The 21,883-nt window shown below is 49.7% G+C and overlaps 1 protein-coding gene across 3 annotated transcripts in view; it reads right to left on the reverse strand.

Annotated features, from left to right (window-relative positions):
* HSPBAP1 (HSPB1 associated protein 1) overlaps positions 1 to 21,883 on the reverse strand; it is a 24,702-nt gene continuing 2,819 nt past the window's right edge. Inside the window, exons 2-8 of one of the 3 annotated variants that reach the window (XM_072122077.1) lie at positions 16,029 to 16,214; positions 13,506 to 13,690; positions 7,007 to 7,143; positions 5,846 to 6,017; positions 3,361 to 3,444; positions 843 to 953; positions 1 to 455 (exon numbers count right to left, since the gene is read on the reverse strand). In XM_072122077.1, the coding sequence (XP_071978178.1) occupies positions 84 to 455; positions 843 to 953; positions 3,361 to 3,444; positions 5,846 to 6,017; positions 7,007 to 7,143; positions 13,506 to 13,690; positions 16,029 to 16,206 (1,239 nt within the window). In that variant the 5' untranslated portion in view covers positions 16,207 to 16,214 and the 3' untranslated portion in view covers positions 1 to 83. The remainder of the gene's footprint in view (positions 456 to 842; positions 954 to 3,360; positions 3,445 to 5,845; positions 6,018 to 7,006; positions 7,144 to 13,505; positions 13,691 to 16,028; positions 16,215 to 21,883) is intronic. The other 2 variants (XM_072122076.1, XM_072122075.1) reach the window with 2 other exon arrangements.

The following is a 21,883-nucleotide window of genomic DNA, read 5'->3' on the forward strand; positions in this document are numbered from 1 at the left end:
CGTTACATCCCGGGGAGAGGAGACTGTACAGGGGGATACAATCTATTACTCTCTGTTATCAGCAGTTTAGTTGTAGTTTAATGTTAACTCTTTCCTATCCTCCTGCTGAGCAGGAGCTGAGCCACCTTGGTGATGACCTCTGGGTGCAGTAGACAGTCCAGCAGCTCGTTGCTCGTTATGGCGGTTTCCTCTCTGGGTGTCGCCGGCTGCATCTCTTTATGTTCCGATTCCTCATTAGTTACTGAAGGTAAAACAGGGACCAGATATGTGGTGAGCGCGGTGCCGGTCCCGGAATCCTCCTCCACTTCCTGGTTTAGCTCTTTCCTCCTGGTCAGCGGCTGATCTTGGTCTCTGACGTTTCCTGCGGTCACCTTTTCCGCCATCTTGTGTGCCGTGGCGGCAGTGACCGCCATGTTTATGTACTGCAGATTTGTGTGGTAAGTCGTTGCCTCGTCCTATACAAATAACGACACAGCGAAGTCAAGCAAAGGGTTAATGAGCGTCGGACTCCGCTGACTTTATATCAGAGTAAATATGCTGAGTCGGCAGCGTCCTGCGAGTCCTCCGCTCATATTCCTCCGGCGAGCCGTCAGCAGATTCCGACCTTCACAGGAACAATCACATCTACCGGAGCGGGAGACAGAAGGCGGGGCCTCGCGCTCCAGACGCAACGGATAATCCTGACCCGGAATCTGCTGCCGGATTATCAGATCTGCGATGCTTCCCCTCTATCTCCTAATCTAGAAAATTCCAGTTCCAGATGTTTGCCAGTTCTTTGTAAAACCAGATTAAAGGAACTTTACAAAATCTACACCAGCAGTGAGACCCCCCGCGCCTCTCACCTCTGTGGGGTTCAGCCAATCCCCCGAGCTCCCAGCTCCCTCCGCAGACTTAAAGGCACAAACCACCGTCCTGACCACAGCTTCCTCCACCCGAGCCTCGTGGTCAGAGTCCTGCAAATGATAAGTTATCCAAATTATATGACTGGATGAGGATGACCACATGACCAATGCCCCCCCCCCCATCCCTCCCCCAGGGGGCCCAAGACAACTTTAATCAAACTGGGGATAATTAGCATGGCCGCCAGTACATGGTCTGTAGTAATGTGTCGTTCGCAAACAAGCCGGCACAAAGAGCCAGCTCTTGTTCGCGAATGACGGGAGCCGGCTCCTCTCAGTGATCTCCCTTAACCGCGCCCCTAACTGGCTCACCACGCCCAGTTTAACCAGATACAATATTATATATTTAGTAGGGAGTCATTCAGGAACCAGAAGAGCCGTCTCTTTTTAGTGAGGGGCCGAGAAGCAGAGGAGAAGTGGAGGGGCCGAGGAGAAGTGGAGGGGCCGAGGAGCAGAGGAGAAGTGGAGGGGCCGAGGAGCAGAGGAGAAGTGGAGGGGCCGAGGAGCAGAGGAGAAGTGGAGGGGCCGAGGAGCAGAGGAGAAGTGGAGGGGCCGAGGAGCAGAGGAGAAGTGGAGGGGCCGAGGAGCAGAGGAGAAGTGGAGGGGCCGAGGAGCAGAGGAGAAGTGGAGGGGCCGAGGAGCAGAGGAGAAGTGGAGGGGCCGAGGAGCAGAGGAGAAGTGGAGGGGCCGAGGAGCAGAGGAGAAGTGGAGGGGCCGAGGAGCAGAGGAGAAGTGGAGGGGCCGAGGAGAAGGAGGGGCTGAGGAGCAGAAGAGAAGGAGGGGCTGAGGAGCAGAGGAGAAGGAGGGGCTGAGGAGCAGAGGAGAAAGAGGGGCCGAGGAGCAGAGGAGAAGGAGGGGCCGAGGAGCAGAGGAGAAGGAGGGGCTGAGGAGCAGAGGAGAAGGAGGGGCTGAGGAGCAGAGGAGAAGGAGGGGCTGAGGAGCAGAGGAGAAGGAGGGGCTGAGGAGCAGAGAAGGAGGGGCTGAGGAGCAGAGGAGGAGGGGCTGAGGAGGAGGCGGCACCGCATGTAGCACAGTTGGAGAGTGTAATAAGTTTTGCTCCATGCAGGTAACCCGCGCTGCCCACACACATGCCCTCAGCCTCCCTGTTATCCGCAGATCATTAGTGAATGTCGGAGTCGGCTCCATCCTCGGATGTTGCATATTTAATAAAGCACAAAGGAGACTTAAAACCTGCAGCGGATGATGAATGGCGCAATCTCTATTCCATTATACAGAATAAATCTACAGGAGCGACTGAAGGGCGTCCAGGAGCCGCTGCCGGAACAATCACTGCCATCATGAAATAGTAGAATCTACAACTTCCTAATGCACCGGCCAGTAGGTGGCGCTGCTGCTGCTGAACATTCTCAGAATTGTGACTGCAATAATTGTGAGTGCAGACCTGAATGTAACTGGAGGGTGAATGTGATGTGTCATGGTGGCAATGGCTGCAGCTTTGGATGTGGTTGGAGGGTAAAACACCTCCTTAGAACTGTGAGTGCAGCTCTGAGTCATGGGTGGGTTTCCGATGACAGCGGCAGAGGGGGCCATATTGTGGCTTTATCATCGCTGTACAAATACTTAAGGGCAGATTTACATACCCGGTCCATTCACGATCCAGCGGCGCGCTCTCTGCATTCGGGTCTTCCGGCGATTCACTATGGCAGTTCCTCCGACGTCCACCTGGTGTCGCTGCTGCGCTGAAGTCCGCCCAGGTCCGCCGGAGTTCACGATCTGTGCTGGGTGCAGGTAAGTGCGTGTCCAGCAACACTTTTTTTTTTAAAATGCAGCGGTTTTTCCAAATCTGTTGGGTTTTCGTCACGCCCCCGATTTCCGTCTCATGCATGCCTGCGCCGATGCGCCACAATCCGATCGCGTGCGCCAAAAACCCGGGGGAATACAGGGAAAATCAGCACAAAATGGAAAAATTTGGGTAACCCGCCGTAAAAACGTGATTCGGGCCCTTAAAGGAAACCTACCATTTCAAATGGTAGGTGTAAGCTGTAAGCACCGAGCACCAGCTCAGGGTGAGCTGGTGCCGGTGCTTAGTTTCGTTAGTGTTATAAACCGCGGTATCGCGGTTTTAACACTTTTTAAACTTTATAGCAGAAACTGCTTCGGCGCTGCGTGCGCGCGCCTACATAGGAAATGCCGCAGGCCGAAGCAGCTTCAGCTATAAAGTTTAAAAAGTGTTAAAACCGCAATACCACGGTTTTAATAAATGGCCCCCTTAGTGTCACATTACAGGTATAGATTGTGGTAAGACAATCTCAATCCTTATATACGTTATGGGACTGCACGACGCCTGGAACAGTGTCACAGTGACATCACAAGTCATAACACGTCACAGTGACATCACAAGTCATAACACGTCACAGTGACATCACAAGTCATAATCCTTATGCACAGACAGTAGGGGGCGCCGCAGTCATCCATTCTTACAATATTAATGACATCTTACCAGCTCCAGCCAGGAGTTAACGCTGACTGTGACATCATCCACGGACTCCACGTAATGCCACCAGCGCGGCGGCACCAGCAGCACCTGCAGGGGGCGGTATGAGCGGTAGTTATACACTATATACAGCTCATATACTATCCTGCCTCCGGGAAAGCGGAGTGACTAATAACACACCAATATCAACGTCAACAACACATCTCCCGCCAAGAGCTGCTGGACCCCCACATAACCAGGACACAGGGAAAGCTGGGTGAATGGCTGCAGATCTGTAATCCGGCCACTATGGAGGGGATTAGCGCGCTGTGCAGGGGCTCACACGCTATAAGCCGCGGACAATATGGACTGATTTCCCAGAGACGATTGTAATGGGAAGTGGAAGAAATTACAGAACATTAGAATCAGCCACTGCGGGAATCCTCCATGTACCTCTCAGAGCTGAGGCTTTGTTACAGTGGGTTCAGGGAATCTGCTGCACAGACCTCCATGCAGGCCTGAGAGTTTGTTACAATGTATCATTTAAGGGGCTAGGGATAGCACTCAGGTTATGGGCACACATGCCCCCGTTATAATAAGGATGATGGGTATTATGTCAGTGCTGGGCGCCCCCCATGGGCTTCTCAGCGAGGCTGCAGGAAATCTGCTGCAATCCCCAAAACCGCCAGCAGGTGGTGCCAGGTACATGTGACTGAACAAGCAGTCGGCTCCCGGAATATTCCCAGAACACGGGAATCGCTCTGCACCAAGATATCAGCAGATCCGACTACTACCGAAATACAGCCCCCCCAGAAGTCACAGGAGAGACCCCCAATGTATGAGCAGACGAGAACACAGCACCACTCAAAACACCCACAGTGTGACCCCAACAGTCTCCACCGACTACTAAAGGTGCACAACACTCAGAGCCACACTCACACTCCAACGTGTCCTATGTGCGAGGCTGCAGAGCAACTCAAACATATTATACACCACCACTAGGGGGAGCTCACTAAATACAGATCATACACCACCACTAGGGGGAGATCACTACATACAGATTATACACCACCACTAGGGGGAGATCACTACATACAGATTATACACCACCACTAGGGGGCGCTCACTACATACAGATTATACACCACCACTAGGGGGCGCTCACTACATACAGATTATACACCACCACTAGGGGGAGATCACTACATACAGATTATACACCACCACTAGGGGGCGCTCACTACATACAGATTATACACCACCACTAGGGGGAGATCACTACATACAGATTATACACCACCACTAGGGGGAGCTCACTACATTCAGATTATACCCCACCACTAGGGGGAGATCACTACATACAGATTATACACCACCACTAGGGGGAGCTCACTACATACAGATTATACACCACCACTAGGGGGAGCTCACTACATACAGATTATACACCACCACTAGGGGGAGATCACTACATACAGATTATACAGCCACCACTAGGGGGAGATCACTACATACAGATTATACACCACCACTAGGAGGAGCTCACTACATACAGATTATACACCACCACTAGGGGGAGCTCACTACATACAGATGATACTCCACCACTAGGGGGAGCTCACTACATACAGATTATACACCACCACTAGGAGGAGATCACTACATACAGATTATACAGCACCACTAGGAGGAGATCACTACATACAGATTATACCCCACCACTAGGGGGTACTCACTACATACAGATTATACACCACCGCTAGGGGGAGATCACTACATACAGATTATACACCACCGCTAGGGGGAGATCACTACATACAGATTATACACCACCGCTAGGGGGAGATCACTACATACAGATTATACACCACCACTAGGGGGAGCTCACTACATACAGATTATACACCACCACTAGGAGGAGATCACTACATACAGATTATACACCACCACTGGAGGAGATCACTACATACAGATTATACACCACCACTAGGAGGAGATCACTGCATACAGATTATACACCACCACTAGGGGGCACTCACTACATACAGATTATATACGACCACTAGGGGGAGCTCACTACATACAGATTATACACCACCACTAGGGGGAGATCACTACATACAGATTATACACCCCCACTAGGGGTAACTCACTACATACAGATTATACACCACCACTAGGGGGAGATCACTACATACAGATTATACACCACCACTAGGAGGAGCTCACTACATACAGATAATACACCACCACTAGGGGGAGCTCACTACATACAGATTATACACCACCACTTGGGGGAGCTCCTTAGATACATCCTCATAAATCCTGTATATGGTGAGTATTCCCTCTGCAGTAAGTGTATACAGCTATATTCCATGATTAAGAACGGCTAGTCCGTTTGAAACGCGTAGGAATTATGGATTTAAGGAATGACACTGTGGATAAATGAAGATGATTTAATAAAAGTTTGAAAGACCATCTGATTTTTTTCTTGAATTATACAACTATGTACCTGGCCTGGATGTAAGGTGACCACATGTGGACAAGCCCTTGAAAAACCAGGATAACGCTGCCAGTCAGGGTTCACCACATTGACCTTGCTGAAAATGCTGGACTCTTCATATGGGATTCGGGTGGGGTACAGGTACGCTGTGTCTTCAGGGGGAAACAGGTGCCACCTCTTCCTAAATATAAGGACATGTCCCAAATTATCACATAAGTAATGGATACATAGGAGGAGACTTACTGAGGAGCAGCACAGTAGTGGGCACACCTTGGGGTATAGAGGTGGGGGCTGCAGCGTCCGCTCTCGCTCAGATCCCGTCTCTCTCCTTTGATCGATCTGTTTCCCATTAGTATTCACGTATAACGTGCTGTGCGGCGCGCTCTGCTGGACGTGGCTTTGTTTGCATCAATAAATGGCGCATTAAATAATACGATTAGGACAGACGTGTGCCGCGGCCTGACCTCCTGCAGCTAGCGGACAGCAGGGGGCGCCCAAAGGCAGGGGGGTCACTAATGCTCAATATATAACCACCAGAACCCAGGTGAGCACGAGACATATGTGAGGACGGAGGGGGAGTGCGATGACCACCCAGCTAGTGACATCATCACAACCACACAGTGACATCATATCATGTGGCCATCTAATAACAACACAGGAACCACCGTTATGCCCACTACGGTCGCACATAGAAGTCTATAGGTGATGTCACAGCTGCCCTCCTCTCTGCACAGATCACAGAGCATGCCCACTACACCCTCATATAGAAATATGTAGGTGATATCACAGCTGCCCTCCTCTCTGCACAGGTCACAGAGCATGCCCACTACAGTCGCCCATAGAAGTCTAAAAGTGGTGTCACAATTCATCTCCTCCCTACACAGGTTACAGAGCATGCCCACTACACCCTCACATAGAAATATATAGGTGATGCCACAACTGTCCTCCTCTCTGCACAAGTCACAGAGCATGCCCACTATACTCTCCCATAAAAGTCTATAGGTGACGTTCTACAACTTCACATATACTTTGTGCTTAAAGGGAAAAGAGAGGTTTGTGTTGTAATGTGAATATTCTAGACTGGATACATAGACTGGATACAATTGTAGTAAAGCTGAGGACCCCAGATGGAGGAATCTGTACCCACTTGGTACCAGGGATGCCACTTACCTGCCCTGCACTTGGAGCACCAGGTTGCAGCCATAGGAGTCGATGTGACACGGGGTGTTCGCTCCTCGACTTCCAATCCACAGGGTGCTGTCCCGGCCGTCCCTTCCAGGGAACCCAAAGTCTTCCCAGGACACCTCCTGCCACAGCAGCACAGAGGACACAGAGGAGGGTGATGTGAGCACAATACATTAATGTTCGGCCCCCTCTACCCCAATTAACCCCATCCTTCCCATAGCTCAATGGAAAATATAAACATTCCCCTCCTTAATAAATGATACAGAAAACCTAAAATTTCCCCCTCCCCCAGCGAGGTGCTGCAGACCATCACTCAATGTGCAGGAGAGATCACTGCGCACACTGTAACGAAGGCTCCAGCTGTGGAATCACACCTGTGACAGATGACACCGACAGGAAACATGGAGGGTCCCCACACTGTGCCCAGAGTAAAGGGGGGACAACCCAGCTTTCCCAAAATCCAATGCACAAAGCTCTCAGTACCTCCACTGTGCAGGATCCTAGCTGGGTGACATCACTGTGTGGACACCTCTGCATCTATGCCGGGGCACATGACATCTCTCCCCCGAGAACATTCTCCCATCACTATCCCATATTTCTTCCATCATTGATTTCCTCCTCTCAGCCGTCACAACTTTGATTTTCCATTTTTTCATTGACATCAAGATCAAAGACAGCGATCAAAATGTGCAGTGTCACCCTGACCCATCAATACCCCGACCCCCCGGCCCAAACAAGGGAAGAAACCTGTCACTATCCTACACAAGGGTCACACAGAGGTTCACAAATCAATCCACTAACTACATACAGTACAAGAATCTCCTGCAGTTACATCCTGTATTCTACTCCAGAGCCGCACTCACTATTCTGCTGGTGCAGTCACTGTGTACATACATGACATTACTTATCCTGTACTGATCCTGAGTTACATCCTGTATTCTACTCCAGAGCTGCACTCACTATTCTGCTGGTGCAGTCACTGTGTACATACATGACATTACTTATCCTGTACTGATCCTGAGTTACATCCTGTATTATACTCCAGAGCTGCACTCACTATTCTGCTGCTGGTGCAGTCACTGTGTACATACATGACATTACTTATCCTGTACTGGTCCTGAGTTACATCCTGTATTATACTCCAGAGCTGCACTCACTATTCTGCTGCTGGTGCAGTCACTGTGTACATACATGACATTACTTATCCTGTACTGGTCCTGAGTTACATCCTGTATTATACTCCAGAGCTGCACTCACTATTCTGCTGCTGGTGTAGTCACTGTGTACATACATGACATTACTTATACTGTACTGATCCTGAGTTACATCCTGTATTATACGCCAGAGCTGCACTCACTATTCTGCTGCTGGTGCAGTCACGGTGTACATACATGACATTACTTATCCTGTACTGATCCTGAGTTACATCCTGTATTATACTCCAGAGCTGCACTCACTATTCTGCTGGAGGAGTCACTGTGTATACATAACGGTACTGCTATGGGATATGGGGGTCTGGCGCTGTTTTGGAGGGGATTTGGTTCTAGTATTAGCTGTACCATGGCCACCATCTCTCTCACTGATCACGTATCTCTGCCTGTTCTAATTAAATACTAGATGCCGGATCAGACGCTAATAACATAATGGACTGGAAACGACATTATGGGACCTCTGGCGGCTCAGGACGGAGATTAGAAAGGTTCTGGGTCAGTGAACAGGAGCGAACACCGCGAGCGCCGCAGACGTGTCTGACAACAGCAGGCGGGCGACCGCCACCGCGTACCAGGAGGATGGGGCCTGAGGGCAGATGGCGGCAGCCGCTGATGGTGTCATACCTCTGGTGGTCACATGATGAACATACATCACCTTTGACCTCATGCTTCTCACTGCTGTGATTTGTTACAGTTGCATCCAGTCTACACAATCCCTGCAGTCTCTGCACAGAGGTCACAGATGCCCACCCATCAGACACTGTATACCCCATACTGTACCCTACTAGATGCTGCTATAAGGTGACCACCCCGCACTGGGTAGCGGACAATCATCAAGTCCAATTTCGGACGATGAGACTTGCAGTCCTTGAGTTGCTTTGGGTTTTCTTATTCATTTTGGATTTAGGTAAAACACTTCCTGCCATTTGAGTCAAACAAGCGCCTTTATCTACGGAACGAGAGAAGGGAAGGGAAAAAGTGCATTAAGAATTAGGAAGGACGTTGCGTCCATTCATCAAGGTCGCGGAGGTAATCAGCGGCCCGGAACGTGCTAATCTCTCCCGCCGGCTCATCCTCGGGAATTTTATTTCCCGCTGGAGACAGATAACACATCGTATGGACGAGGCAAAACTTCTCCCAAGAAAGCGCTGTGAGCGCGGGAGCCCCCGGCACTGCAGGGGTTAAGAGCCGATGCCGAGTCTGATAGAACAAGATGAGGATGAAGCAAGAAGCATTAAGATGCAGGATGGCGCTCATCGAGAGGGATAATGGAATCATTACCGCGACTGGAGCCGCCGCCGAAGATAAACAGAGCAATCGCCACCTCCAGCACGTCGCAAATGGCCCAATTAATCAGGGATGTATCAGAGACACGGCTGACTGGGCCTCACCTCCCGCCAGCAGGAACATCACCGGAACCAGACGTCTGCGCGCCTCAGGACCCACCGCCACATTTGGCTCGTGTTTAACAAGCCTCAAGTCACTGCTCCATCCAGAAAACCGCCCAACACCACGAGCGGCTGCGTCCTGCCGGATGCTAGCAGGAAGGACGGAGCTATAGAAGAGACAATGGGGCAGATTTATCAAGCAGTCTGAAAGTCAGAATATTTCCAGTTGCCCATGGCAACCAATCACAGCTCCCCTTTAAAATATTCATGAGCACTGGTGAAATGAAAGCTGAGCTGTGATTGGTTGCCATGGGCAACTGGAAATATTCTGACTTTCAGACTGCTTGATAAATCTGCCCCAATGTGTCCACACGTATCTGAGACAATGGGGGATATTTACTAAGGGTCCGAACACCGCATTTTCCTGACTTTTCACCGTTTTGGCCTGAATTGCGGGTTTCTGGCGCATCGTGCATGCATGCAAAACAAATCGGGGGGGGTCGTCGGACCACCGACTAATTCGGACAAACCGCGGAATTTAAAAACAAAATTGTATTGCAAGATCAGCACTCACATGCACCAGGAAGAAGAAGGTGAACTCTGGCGGATCTCAGCGCCAAGGTCCGCCTGGGTTCACCTTCTTCTTCCCGATGCATGTAAGTGCACAATTGCGACACAATTCTTTTTTTTAAAAGAATTTATTTTTGCAATTTTTGAAATTTTATACAATTAAAATAAACAAAATCGAAGAACAAGATTGTCTGTCACATATTTCTTTCCCCCCATTACAGGATTATTAAGCAACAACCATGGTAACAATCAGGTTCTTACTGCGTTTCAAAACTAACCGAGGGATATTACAGTAAATGACAGCAGGATACTGCAGCCAGACATCCTGATACATCACAAATAACTATTGACACATAGACAATCAGTCACACACACACACACACACACCAGCACGCTCAGTCTCCTTCATCATGGAGAAGAGTATATATCACACGTGATTATAAGGCAGTATGGGGAGTCGCGCACCATCTGGACCAGATGCGATCAAACTTCTGGGGACACTTCCTGTTGGTATACAGGGACCGGTAGTGGTCCTTCCAGGTCATCACCACCACTTTTCGGGCGTAGTATAATACAAACCTAAAGAAAATTTTGTCATAGTGGCCATTGATAACTTCATTTATGATACCGAGGAGACACACAGAGGGAGACAGTAGTCGTGGGAAATCAAAGTGTACATTTAGGAACTCCAGCACTTCGGACCAGAAGACATGGACCCTAGGGCAGGACCAGACACAATGCAGGAAGGATCCGACTTCAGCCTGACAGCGAAAGCAAAGATCATTGGGCTTTGCTCCCATGCGGAATAGTCTAGCAGGGGTGAAGTATACTCGATGGAGGAATTTAGATTGGATCAGGAAGTCCCTCGCGCTCACTACAGATGTGAAGTAGGACAGTTCGACCTCCCTCCAGTCATCATCTGACAGGTCAGGGATATCCTGTCTCCAGCGTTCACGGGCTCTATCAAATGGTCTGGACTTTTGCTCTTGCAGGAGAGCATAGCACTGAGTGAGTGGCTTAGGGAGGTCCGGGGTACTCATCAGAGTCTCTAGTTTGGAGAATTTCACTGTCAGGCCGAAGGAGCCGAATTGGGCTTTGAATGCGTGTCGCAGTTGCGTGTAATGGAAGCTGGCCGTAGTGGGTACAGTATGTCTCTCCCTTATTTCGTTAAAGCTGAGTAATTCTGCTTCCGGAGATAATAGCTGGCCTACAAATTTCACCCCCGCCGCCCCCCACATTGTCCAGCCCGGGAGGGAGAGGAAGTGAGAAAGCCACGGATTGAGCCACAATGGAGTCCTGGGCGAGAGAGGGGGAGAGCTGCTCGGTTCTACCAGGGATTGCGCCCTACGCCAGCACACCGCTACCGTACGTAGGGGGAGTGGGGTATCAGATGGGGACTTATACCTGTACAGCAAGTTTGTAAGGGCCTCGTAGGAACCTACCAGGGCACCAGCCAGTGCAGTAGCTGCATTACCCATGTCTATATCTATCCACCACTGGGCATATACTAGCTGGGAAGCCAGGTAATAAAGATACAGATCCGGGGCAGCCAGTCCACCCCTAGCCTTGGGAGCCTGAAGCAGCGCTAAACTGAATCGTGGGGCACTACACTGCCAGTAAAAGGACCTGAGAATGCCGTCTATGCGTTTAAACAGGCTCTTTGGAAGCAGTATAGGACAAGCGTGAAAAAGGTATAAGAATTTTGGAAGAAAAATCATTTTAAATATGTTAATACGCCCGTACAGAGACAAGGGGAGAGTGGACCAGGCTTTTAGACGCAATTCAGTTGCAGTTATCAGGGGTGTAATGTTTAACTCTGTAAATGCCTGGACCTTGCGTGACACCTGGACTCCCAGATATTTAAAGGTGGACACCACCTGGACTGGGACGGGAAGGGAGCGTACCCCTACATCAGATAAGGGAAAGAGGGCTGATTTGTCCCAGTTAACCCGAAGGCCTGAGAACCCCCCATAGCGTTCTATATTGCGACACAATTCTAAATCTTACATTCCGCGCTTGGTCCGAATCCGTCGGGTTGTCCAGTGGCACCCCTCAATTTCTGTCGCGTGCAAGCCGGCACCGATGCGCAAAAATCCGATCGTGTGGGACAAAATCCCAGGCAATTCGGCGCAAAATGGAAATCGTCAGGGAACCCAACGAAAATGCACTCCGAGGACCCTTAGTAAATGAGCCCCAATATGTCCACACGTATCTGAGACAATGGGGCTTATTTACTAAGGGTCCCGCGGCCGCACTTCCGTCAGGTTTTCCGACGTTTTCAGGGATCACACTGCTGGGACAGGGATTTAGAGGGGGAATGTGATTTTGGCGCATCGGCGCTGGCTTTCATACGACAGGAATTGGGGGCCGGGCCGTCGGATGATCCAACTGATTCGGACAGAGCATTAGATTTATCAGTAAAATTGTGTTGCAAGCCCAGGCACTTACATGCACCAGGAAGAAGATGGTGAACTCTGGCGGACCTGAGCGGGGAAGCGACACATGCAGCAGAGTTCATTTCCGTCTGACACTCCGGATCGATGAATGCGCAGGGACGGGTAAGTAAATGTGCCCCAATGTGTCCACACATAGCTGAGACAATGTACGTATCTGAGGTATGGAAGAGACAATGGGGCACATTTACTTAGCTGGTCCCCGATCTGGGGCCCTGTGCCGCGATTCACTAAGATCATGCGCCTGATATCCTGCATGTGTCGCTTCCCCGCTCAGGTCCGCCGGAGTTCACCTTCTTCTCGGTGCATGTAAGTGCTTGGCTTGCGACACAATTTTAAAGTTAAATCCCGCGTTCAGTCTGAATCAGTCAGATCGTCCAACGGCCCGCCCCCTGGATTTCTGCCGCATGAAAGCCGGCGCCGATGCGCCAAAATCCGATCGCGTGCGACACTATCCCCTTCTAAATCCATGTTCCAGGGCGCATTCCCTGAAAACGTCAGAAGACCCGACGTTTTAAATAATCCCCAATGTATCCACACGTATCTGAGCTATAGAAGAGACAATGGGGAGGTTTCTGATGCCATATCCGCCTAAAATCAGAGCCAGGAATTGTGACTTCTCTGTTCGGAGAGGGGGTGGTGGTCCCTGCCCCGCACACTGCCTATAGCTTGTTGGGTATCAAACAGTTCACTAAGGACAATACCTTACACAGTGTGCCGTTCAGTACACAGAGAACAGCAGTGTGAGGACACAGGATTTTGAAGGATCCAATAATAATCAGTAATGTAATATCCTATCAGAGAAGGCGATGCTCAGCCCTTATGGGATGTTCATCGATAACCCATGTATAAAGAAACTTACCTGCAGCATTTCCGGTTGGTCCTTAAAGAGAAGGGCCAGGTACTTGTAATCTGCGTACGCCCAGGACTCTGCTGGGTCATAGCGGAAGAAGGGTCCAGACGCTTCATGAGTACTCCCACTGACCCAGTCCTGGAACTGTCTGATGGTCCCATCAATGTAGTCACACTGTGGCTCAAACTGCGGCTCTGAGAGAACAAGAGGGGGAGAGGCTTAGATACACAGTTCAGCAGACTGTATCCCACAGGATAGGATGAGATACACAGCTCTACAGACTGTATCCCACAGGGTAGGATTAGATACACAGCTCAGCAGACTGTATCCCACAGGGTAGGATTAGATACACAGCTCAGCAGACTGTATCCCACAGGGTAGGATTAGATATACAGCTCAGCAGACTGTATCCCACAGGGTAGGATTAGATACACAGCTCAGCAGACTGTATCCCACAGGGTAGGATTAGATACACAGCTCAGCAGACTGTATCCCACAGGGTAGGATTAGATACACAGCTCAGCAGACTGTATCCCACAGGGTAGGATTAGATACACAGCTCAGCAGACTCTATCCCACAGGGTAGGATTAGTTACACAACTCAGCAGACTGTATCCCACAGGATAGAATTAGATACACAACTCAGCAGACTCTCACAGGATGGGATTAGATACACAGCTCAGCAGACAAAGAAGGGTCTGTTGTTTTTCTTGTTTTCTCCTGATTTTCCACTGTTATATGTCCATTCTTTGAGTTCTTAGATCATGTGAAGTTTCCACCTGTTAAAGTAAATCTCTCTTTCTCTAAGTCAACTTTAAACATTATGCTAATGAGTCTGAAAAGCAACTGGGGCAGTTCTGTGTTGTAGCTTCACAGGCTGTTACATTTGCAACAACCCTGCCAACGCACAGGCAAGGTGGTATTTGCAAATAGCGTCCTCTCCAGGTCAGGAGCTGTTAGGGGGACTGATCATCTCTCTAGTATTAGGATGTCAGCTTTTGGGATCAGCGCTGTGCATTAGAATGTCAGCTTTTGGGATCAGCGCTGTGCATTAGAATGTCAGCTCTTGGGATCAGCGCTGTGTATTAGGATGTCAGCTCCTGGGACTAGCCCTGTGTATTGGGATGTCAGCTCCTGGGACTAGCCCTGTGTATTGGGATGTCAGCTCCTGGGACTAGCCCTGTGTATTGGGATGTCAGCTCCTGGGACTAGCCCTGTGTATTGGGATGTCAGCTCCTGGGACTAGCCCTGTGTATTGGGATGTCAGCTCCTGGGACTAGCCCTGTGTATTGGGATGTCAGCTCCTGGGACTAGCCCTGTGTATTGGGATGTCAGCTCCTGGGACTAGCCCTGTGTATTGGGATGTCAGCTCCTGGGACTAGCCCTGTGTATTGGGATGTCAGCTCCTGGGACTAGCCCTGTGTATTGGGATGTCAGCTCCTGGGACTAGCCCTGTGTATTGGGATGTCAGCTCCTGGGATCAGCGCTGTGTATTAGGATGTCAGCTCCTGGGATCAGCGCTGTGTATTAGGATGTCAGCTCCTGGGATCAGCGCTGTGTATTAGGATGTCAGCTCTTGGGATCAGCGCTGTGTATTAGGATGTCAGCTCTTGGGATCAGCGCTGTGTATTAGAATGTCAGCTCTTGGGATCAGCGCTGTGTATTAGAATGTCAGCTCCTGGGACTAGCCCTGTGTATTGGGATGTCAGCTCCTGGGATCAGCGCTGTCTATTAGGATGTCAGCACCAGCACGTTGCGTGCGTTGCAGTGTAGCGGATATCTGGCAGGGATATGCAGAGGTCTGGATGAGGATTACCTGGAGCCATGTGGAGTCATATAGATGAGGTCATTAGGGGTTAATTATCATTATTGGAGTGATAATCAGGACCTGATAATTATCTCTCCAGCTGCTGCAATCTGCAGGGGTCATTGCATGCTGAGAGTTGTAGTGCACATCCTCCGTAGACGGAGGCGGCTGTGGGGGAGGCGAGCGCCGCTGTAATCCCTCTCAATCTTACATGTTACAATGTGTCCTCTGGAATGACTTACACCTTCAATGTGCGGCTTCCATCACACCCGGTCATTACCGCGCCATCAGAGGCGCACCCTCCATACTGAACTGCTAATAGCTGCGGCCTCAGAGCCTCCTCCATGTCACACCCGCTGCACTTGAATATATCCGAGGCGATTAGTTATTCTGGTCAAGGAGCCCGATAATGGCGCTGAGTCACAGCAGATCCGGCCGCCGCTCGTCTATAGGATATTTATAGGGACGTGTGAGCAGCAGGAGAACGTCCCTGTGCACTGGACACTATCAAAATTATGTTTGATAGAATATGTAAATTTATACATACGTTAATAACATTGACTCCAATCACATCCAAAGCAGCACCCAGAATTGGTGCTAGGTTGATGGATCAGAGCTTTCTGCTGCATTGCATTGTGGGAGATTGCTGTACATGATCCTGTTTAGGCAGCGTTACTGTGAATGCAGCTTTGGATGTGATTGGAGAGGGTAGCAGAGATTGTTACCTGTGTCCACTTTCCTCTTTCCGATCCTGAACCTCAGCGTCTGCTCCTGTAACACGTGGCACAGGCGGGGGAGGGTCCAGCGGGTCACCGGCCAGTCATCGGTCATACCCAGGAACACGACGGGTCGGGCCGCAGCCAGGATCAGGTCTCTGGCCGCCTGAGGATTGAACGGTTTCATTTTGCCATCTGCAAAATAGAAGGAATCAGCACTCACTACCTGATAATCCACCGGGTGCAGTGTATCTCTGCTTGCTGTAAGGGAATGGAAACATCCTGGTGTACATCCAGAGCCCTGCTCACAGGATGCAGCGCAACCCACACTGCAGCCTTCATCGTTACAATGTATCAGTGCAGGACACAATACACTGCAGCCATTGTATTGGGACTTGTTCATCTATTCTGCTGCAATATTTGCTTTGGGCTTTAGCGCTGCTCACCCCCACCCCTCTCCATAGGAACATATGGCGCACGGCGCTGTACTACGGAGAAACATAGGCCATGTCCTATCTTCTTCCGGGGTACAGTGCCGCTCCCATTGAGCGGCGTGCACCCATTGCCGTCTATGGGGGACGTATATCGCCCGTATATACGTCCCCCTTATGGCACTGTGAATGTGGCCTTAGACTTTTTACAAGTTTGTGCCGTCTTACAGGCAGAATGTATCTCTGTGTATTATACATCTAGTAGAAGTTGCATTAGTCTATACCAGTGATTGCGAACCTTTTAGAGATCGAGTGCCCAAACTAGAACCAAAGCTACTTATTTAAATACGAAGTGCCAACATAGCAATTTAAGTGGTAACACGTCGCTACCTGTTTTGTCAAGGCTTTTAATTGTATCAGCGTCCTGATGACACCAAAACAGTTGCAAGAAAGAGGAGAAATTCAGATTATCAATGTAGCTTCCTTCCAGGGTCCCCTGAGCAGGAAGAATTGCAGGGCCCAGAGCAGGAGCTACAATAATAACGCAGCCTTGTCTGCATCTCCTGTAGTCCCAGGCTGCACTAGGATGTGTAGCTTTAAAATAGCCCCGCTCACAGCATGTCCTGGGTGGCCAGGGACTGCAAGAGGAGGTTTTGAGTCCTGTCTGGGGTGATGGCCCGGGTGCCCACAGAGAGTGCTCAGAGTGCCACCTCTGGCACCCGTGCCACAGGTTCGCCACCACTGGTCTATAATTTTTGGACATCTATTAGAGTTTTAACGATTGATGCTGTTTTTTATTCCATGATATATGGTACAATACTTTATATACATGATTGTGCCTGGGCCCCGCTATAGAATTGTACAGAACTTTATAGGTATTATGATCTTATAATCAGTGATTTTATTTTTTTATTTACTTTTATTAATTTTTTAATTAAACATATACATATTGCCCTAAAGAGGTAATGATACATTACTATACCTCTACTACGTTTTCACCCGATGATACCGGGGTTTTTATCATAGCACCCATCTATGCCCCCATAACATCTCTTCACTCCAAGGACACAATATAAATGCTAGACCTGATATAATTGTAACAAAGATCTTTAGAATATACCACCAGGATGCACTGACATACTGGTGAGCGCCCCCTCTGGCAGGATCCGTACTTATTTTAGCTTCTTGTGCCCCATTTTTTTAAAGGCTTTTATAAATTATGCAAACGAGCTATGGGCTGCATAGGTTTTAATGGAGCCTTGAGCCCCTCAGGCTCATTTGCATAATTTTTAAAGCCTATTTCTTAAATACAATCCCATAGAAAGCTTAAAGTAGAGCAGGTCCTGCCAGGGGTGCCACACTAGTAGGTCAGTGTGCTTGGTTTACAGTCCTTCATCCTGGTGGTAAATGTCTTTTAATGATAATGATAATGAACCCCTTCCTTCTAGGATTCTCATTAAAGTGATCTGTCAGCACATGTGACCATGCAGACTGCCCGGTGCTATGTATTGTCCCTGGAGAGATGTGTAATTAGACCTCACACTGCTGTGCTCTGTGCTCTCTGCAGCCAGTGTTATGTAGTGTCCCTGGAGAGACGTGTAATCAGACCTCACACTGCTGTGCTCTGTGCTCTCTGCAGCCAGTGCTATGTATTGTCCCTGGAGAGATGTGTAATCAGATCTCACACTGCTGTGCTCTGTGCTCTCTGCAGCCAGTGTTATGTAATGTCCCTGGCGAGAAGTGCAGTCAGACCTCACACTGCTGTGCTCTGTGCTCCCTGTATGAGCCTGCAGCAACTTCCTCCCTGGATGTCCCGTATCCCCGCTCTCTCGCTGTGAACTATAACACACTTGGCCACTGCTCCGGCATTGCTCCTGGACTCACGTCTCGTCTCTGTCTGATTTTCTCCTCAGAAATATAAACTCAAGATTTTATGAGAAAATCCCAGCAGGAAAATCACTGAACAAAAGAAACTTTAACGGAAAATACAAACAGCAAGACATTATGCCCCCCCAGAGGCAGAGCGCGGTGCGGGTACCACTGGGTGATTTACAGCAGGAGACGCTTAAACGGATCTTGGATCGGCGCGGCTCACCATAAATACGTGATAAATCCTTTATTGTCTCCCAGCGCAGAAACCAGAAGGACAACGATCGATGGAACAAGGGAAAACCTCGCGCTAAAGCATCAACTGATTAACTAAAGAGCGTGAAGAGACAGCTCCATAAAACCCTCCGCACTGACAACAGGCTCCTGGGCACCATCACACCAAGACCCAGCGACAACATAAACCCCCACACACTGCAACACGAGGCTCACACATACTTATCCTGTACTGATCCTGAGTTACATCCTGTATTATACCCCAGAGCTGCAATCATTATTCTGCTGCTGGTGCAGTCACTGTGTACATACATGACATTACTTATCCTGTACTGATCCTGAGTTACATCCTGTATTATACTCCAGAGCTGCACTCACTATTCTGCTGCTGGTGCAGTCACTGTGTACATACATGACATTACTTATCCTGTACTGATCCTGAGTTACATCCTGTATTATACTCCAGAGCTGCACTCACTATTCTGCTGCTGGTGCAGTCACTGTGTACATACATGACATTACTTATCCTGTACTGATCCTGAGTTACATCCTGTATTATACCCCAGAGCTGCACTCACTATTCTGCTGCTGGTGCAGTCACTGTGTACATACATGACATTACTTATCCTGTACTGATCCTGAGTTACATCCTGTATTATACCCCAGAGCTGCACTCACTATTCTGCTGCTGGTGCAGTCACTGTGTACATACATGACATTACTTATCCTGTACTGATCCTGAGTTACATCCTGTATTATACTCCAGAGCTGCACTCACTATTCTGCTGCTGGTGCAGTCACTGTGTACATACATGACATTACTTATCCTGTACTGATCCTGAGTTACATCCTGTATTATACCCCAGAGCTGCAATCATTATTCTGCTGCTGGTGCAGTCACTGTGTACATACATGACATTACTTATCCTGTACTGATCCTGAATTACATCCTGTATTATACCCCAAAGCTGCACTCACTATTCTGCTGGTGCAGTCACTGTGTTTATACATGACATTACTTATCCTGTACTGATCCTGACTTACATCCTGTATTATACTCCAGAGCTGCACTCACTATTCTGCTGCTGGTGCAGTCACTGTGTACATACATGACATTACTTATCCTGTGTTACATCCTGTATTATACTCCAGAGCTGCATTCACTATTCTGCTGCTGGTGCAGTCACTGTGTACATACATGACATTACTGATCCTGTACTGATGCTGAGTTACATCCTGTATTATACTACAGAGCTGCACTCACTAATCTGATGACACTATCTAGACTGCATATAAATGATAGTACAATCTCTGTGCAGACACTTTACAAGTAGATGGTGCAGGAACACATCAGTGTTGGAATCTGCAGAATTGTGAGTGCAGCTCTGCAGTGATTTCAGTACAAGTCGGATCCTTGCACCGCTTTGGGATTCCTTGTGCTTCTCTCGTCCATCTCTTGGCCTCCTCCTCTGTCAGTAATAATTCACACTGTGCTGCGATGTTATAACGTAGCAGCTGGTTATTATAGATTGGCTATTAAATTATTTCTATGTGACATGTAATGGCGGAGCGCGGGCCCTTGTTCTGGCGCTCAGAACACAATCCGCGTATTCTCTCGTATTTGATTAACGCTCTGTGGCGACGCCTGTCTCGTCTATCACCAGGAATGTTATATAGACAGCAACGTAATGTATAGGGAGGATATGTCACCTGCAGAGTGTGGGGGTGTATAGGGGGGGATATGTCACCTGCAGAGTGTGGGGGTGCATAGGGGGGATGTATCACCTGCAGAGTGTGGGGGTGGATAGGGGGGGGGTGTATCACCTGCAAAGTGTGGGGGTGTATAGGGGGGGGATATATCACCTGCAGAGTGTGGGGGTGTATAGGGGGATGTATCACCTGCAGAGTGTGGGGGTGTATAGGGGGGGATATGTCACCTGCAGAGTGTGGGGGTGCATAGGGGGGATGTATCACCTGCAGAGTGTGGGGGTGGATAGGGGGGGGGTGTATCACCTGCAAAGTGTGGGGGTGTATAGGGGGGGGATATATCACCTGCAGAGTGTGGGGGTGTATAGGGGGATGTATCACCTGCAGAGTGTGGGGGTGTATAGGGGGGGATATATTTCCTGCAGAGTGTGGGGGTGTATAGGGGGGATCTATCAACTGCAGAGTGTGGGGGTGTATAGGGGGGGGGGGGAGTGTATCACCTTCAGAGTGTGGGGGTGGATAGGGGCGGGAGTGTATCACCTTCAGAGTGTGGGGGTGTATAGGGGGATGTATCACCTGTAGAGTGTGGGGGTGTATAGGGGGGGATATATTTCCTGCAAAGTGTGGGGGTGTATAGGGGGGACGTATCACCTGCAGAATGTGGGGGTGTATAGGGGGGGGATGTATTTCCTGCAGAGTGTGGGGGTCTATTAGGGGGATGTATCACCTGCAGAATGTGGGAGTGTATAAGGGGGGGGGGGGGTATCACCTGCAGAGTGTGGGGTGTATAGGGGGGGATGTATCACCTGCAAAGTGTGGGGGTGTATAGGGGGAGGGGGATGTATCACCTGCAGAGTGTGGGCGTGTATAGGGGGGGGGACGTATCACCTGCAGAGTGTGGGGTGTATAGGGGGGGGTATCACCTGCAGAGTGTGGGGTGTATAGAGGGGGGGGGGTATCACCTACAGAGTGTGGGGGTGTATATGGGGGGATATATTTCCTGCAGAGTGTGGGGGTGTATAGGGGGAGATCTATCACCTGCAGAGTGTGGGCGTGTATAGGGGGGGGGGTGTATCACCTGCAGAGTGTGGGGGTGTATAGGGGGGATGTATCACCTGCAGAGTGTGGGGGTGTATAGGGGGGGACATATCACCTGCAGAGTGTGGGGGTGTATAGGGGGGGCATATTACCTGCAGAGTGTGAGGGTGTATAGGGGGGATGTATTCCCTGCAGAGTGTGGGGGTGTATAGGGGGGGTGTATCACCTGCAGAGTGTGGGGTGTATAGGAAGGGACGTATCACCTGCGGAGTGTGGGGGTGTATAGGGGGGGACGTATCACCTGCAGAGTGTGGAGGTGTATAGGAAGGGACGTATCACCTGCGGAGTGTGGGGGTGTATAGGGGGGGACGTATCACCTGCGGAGTGTGGGGGTGTATAGGGGGGGATGTATCACCTGCAGAGTGTGGAGGTGTATAGGGGGGATGTATCACCTGCGGAGTGTGGGGTGTATAGGGGGGATGTATCACCTGCAGAGTGTGGGGGTGTATAGGGGGGGGATGTATCACCTGCAGAGTGTGGGGTGTATAGGGGGGATGTATCACCTGCAGAGTGTGGGGGTGTATA

Source organism: Engystomops pustulosus, chromosome 8 (genome assembly GCF_040894005.1).
Source record: "Engystomops pustulosus chromosome 8, aEngPut4.maternal, whole genome shotgun sequence".
NCBI lineage: Eukaryota > Metazoa > Chordata > Amphibia > Anura > Leptodactylidae > Engystomops > Engystomops pustulosus.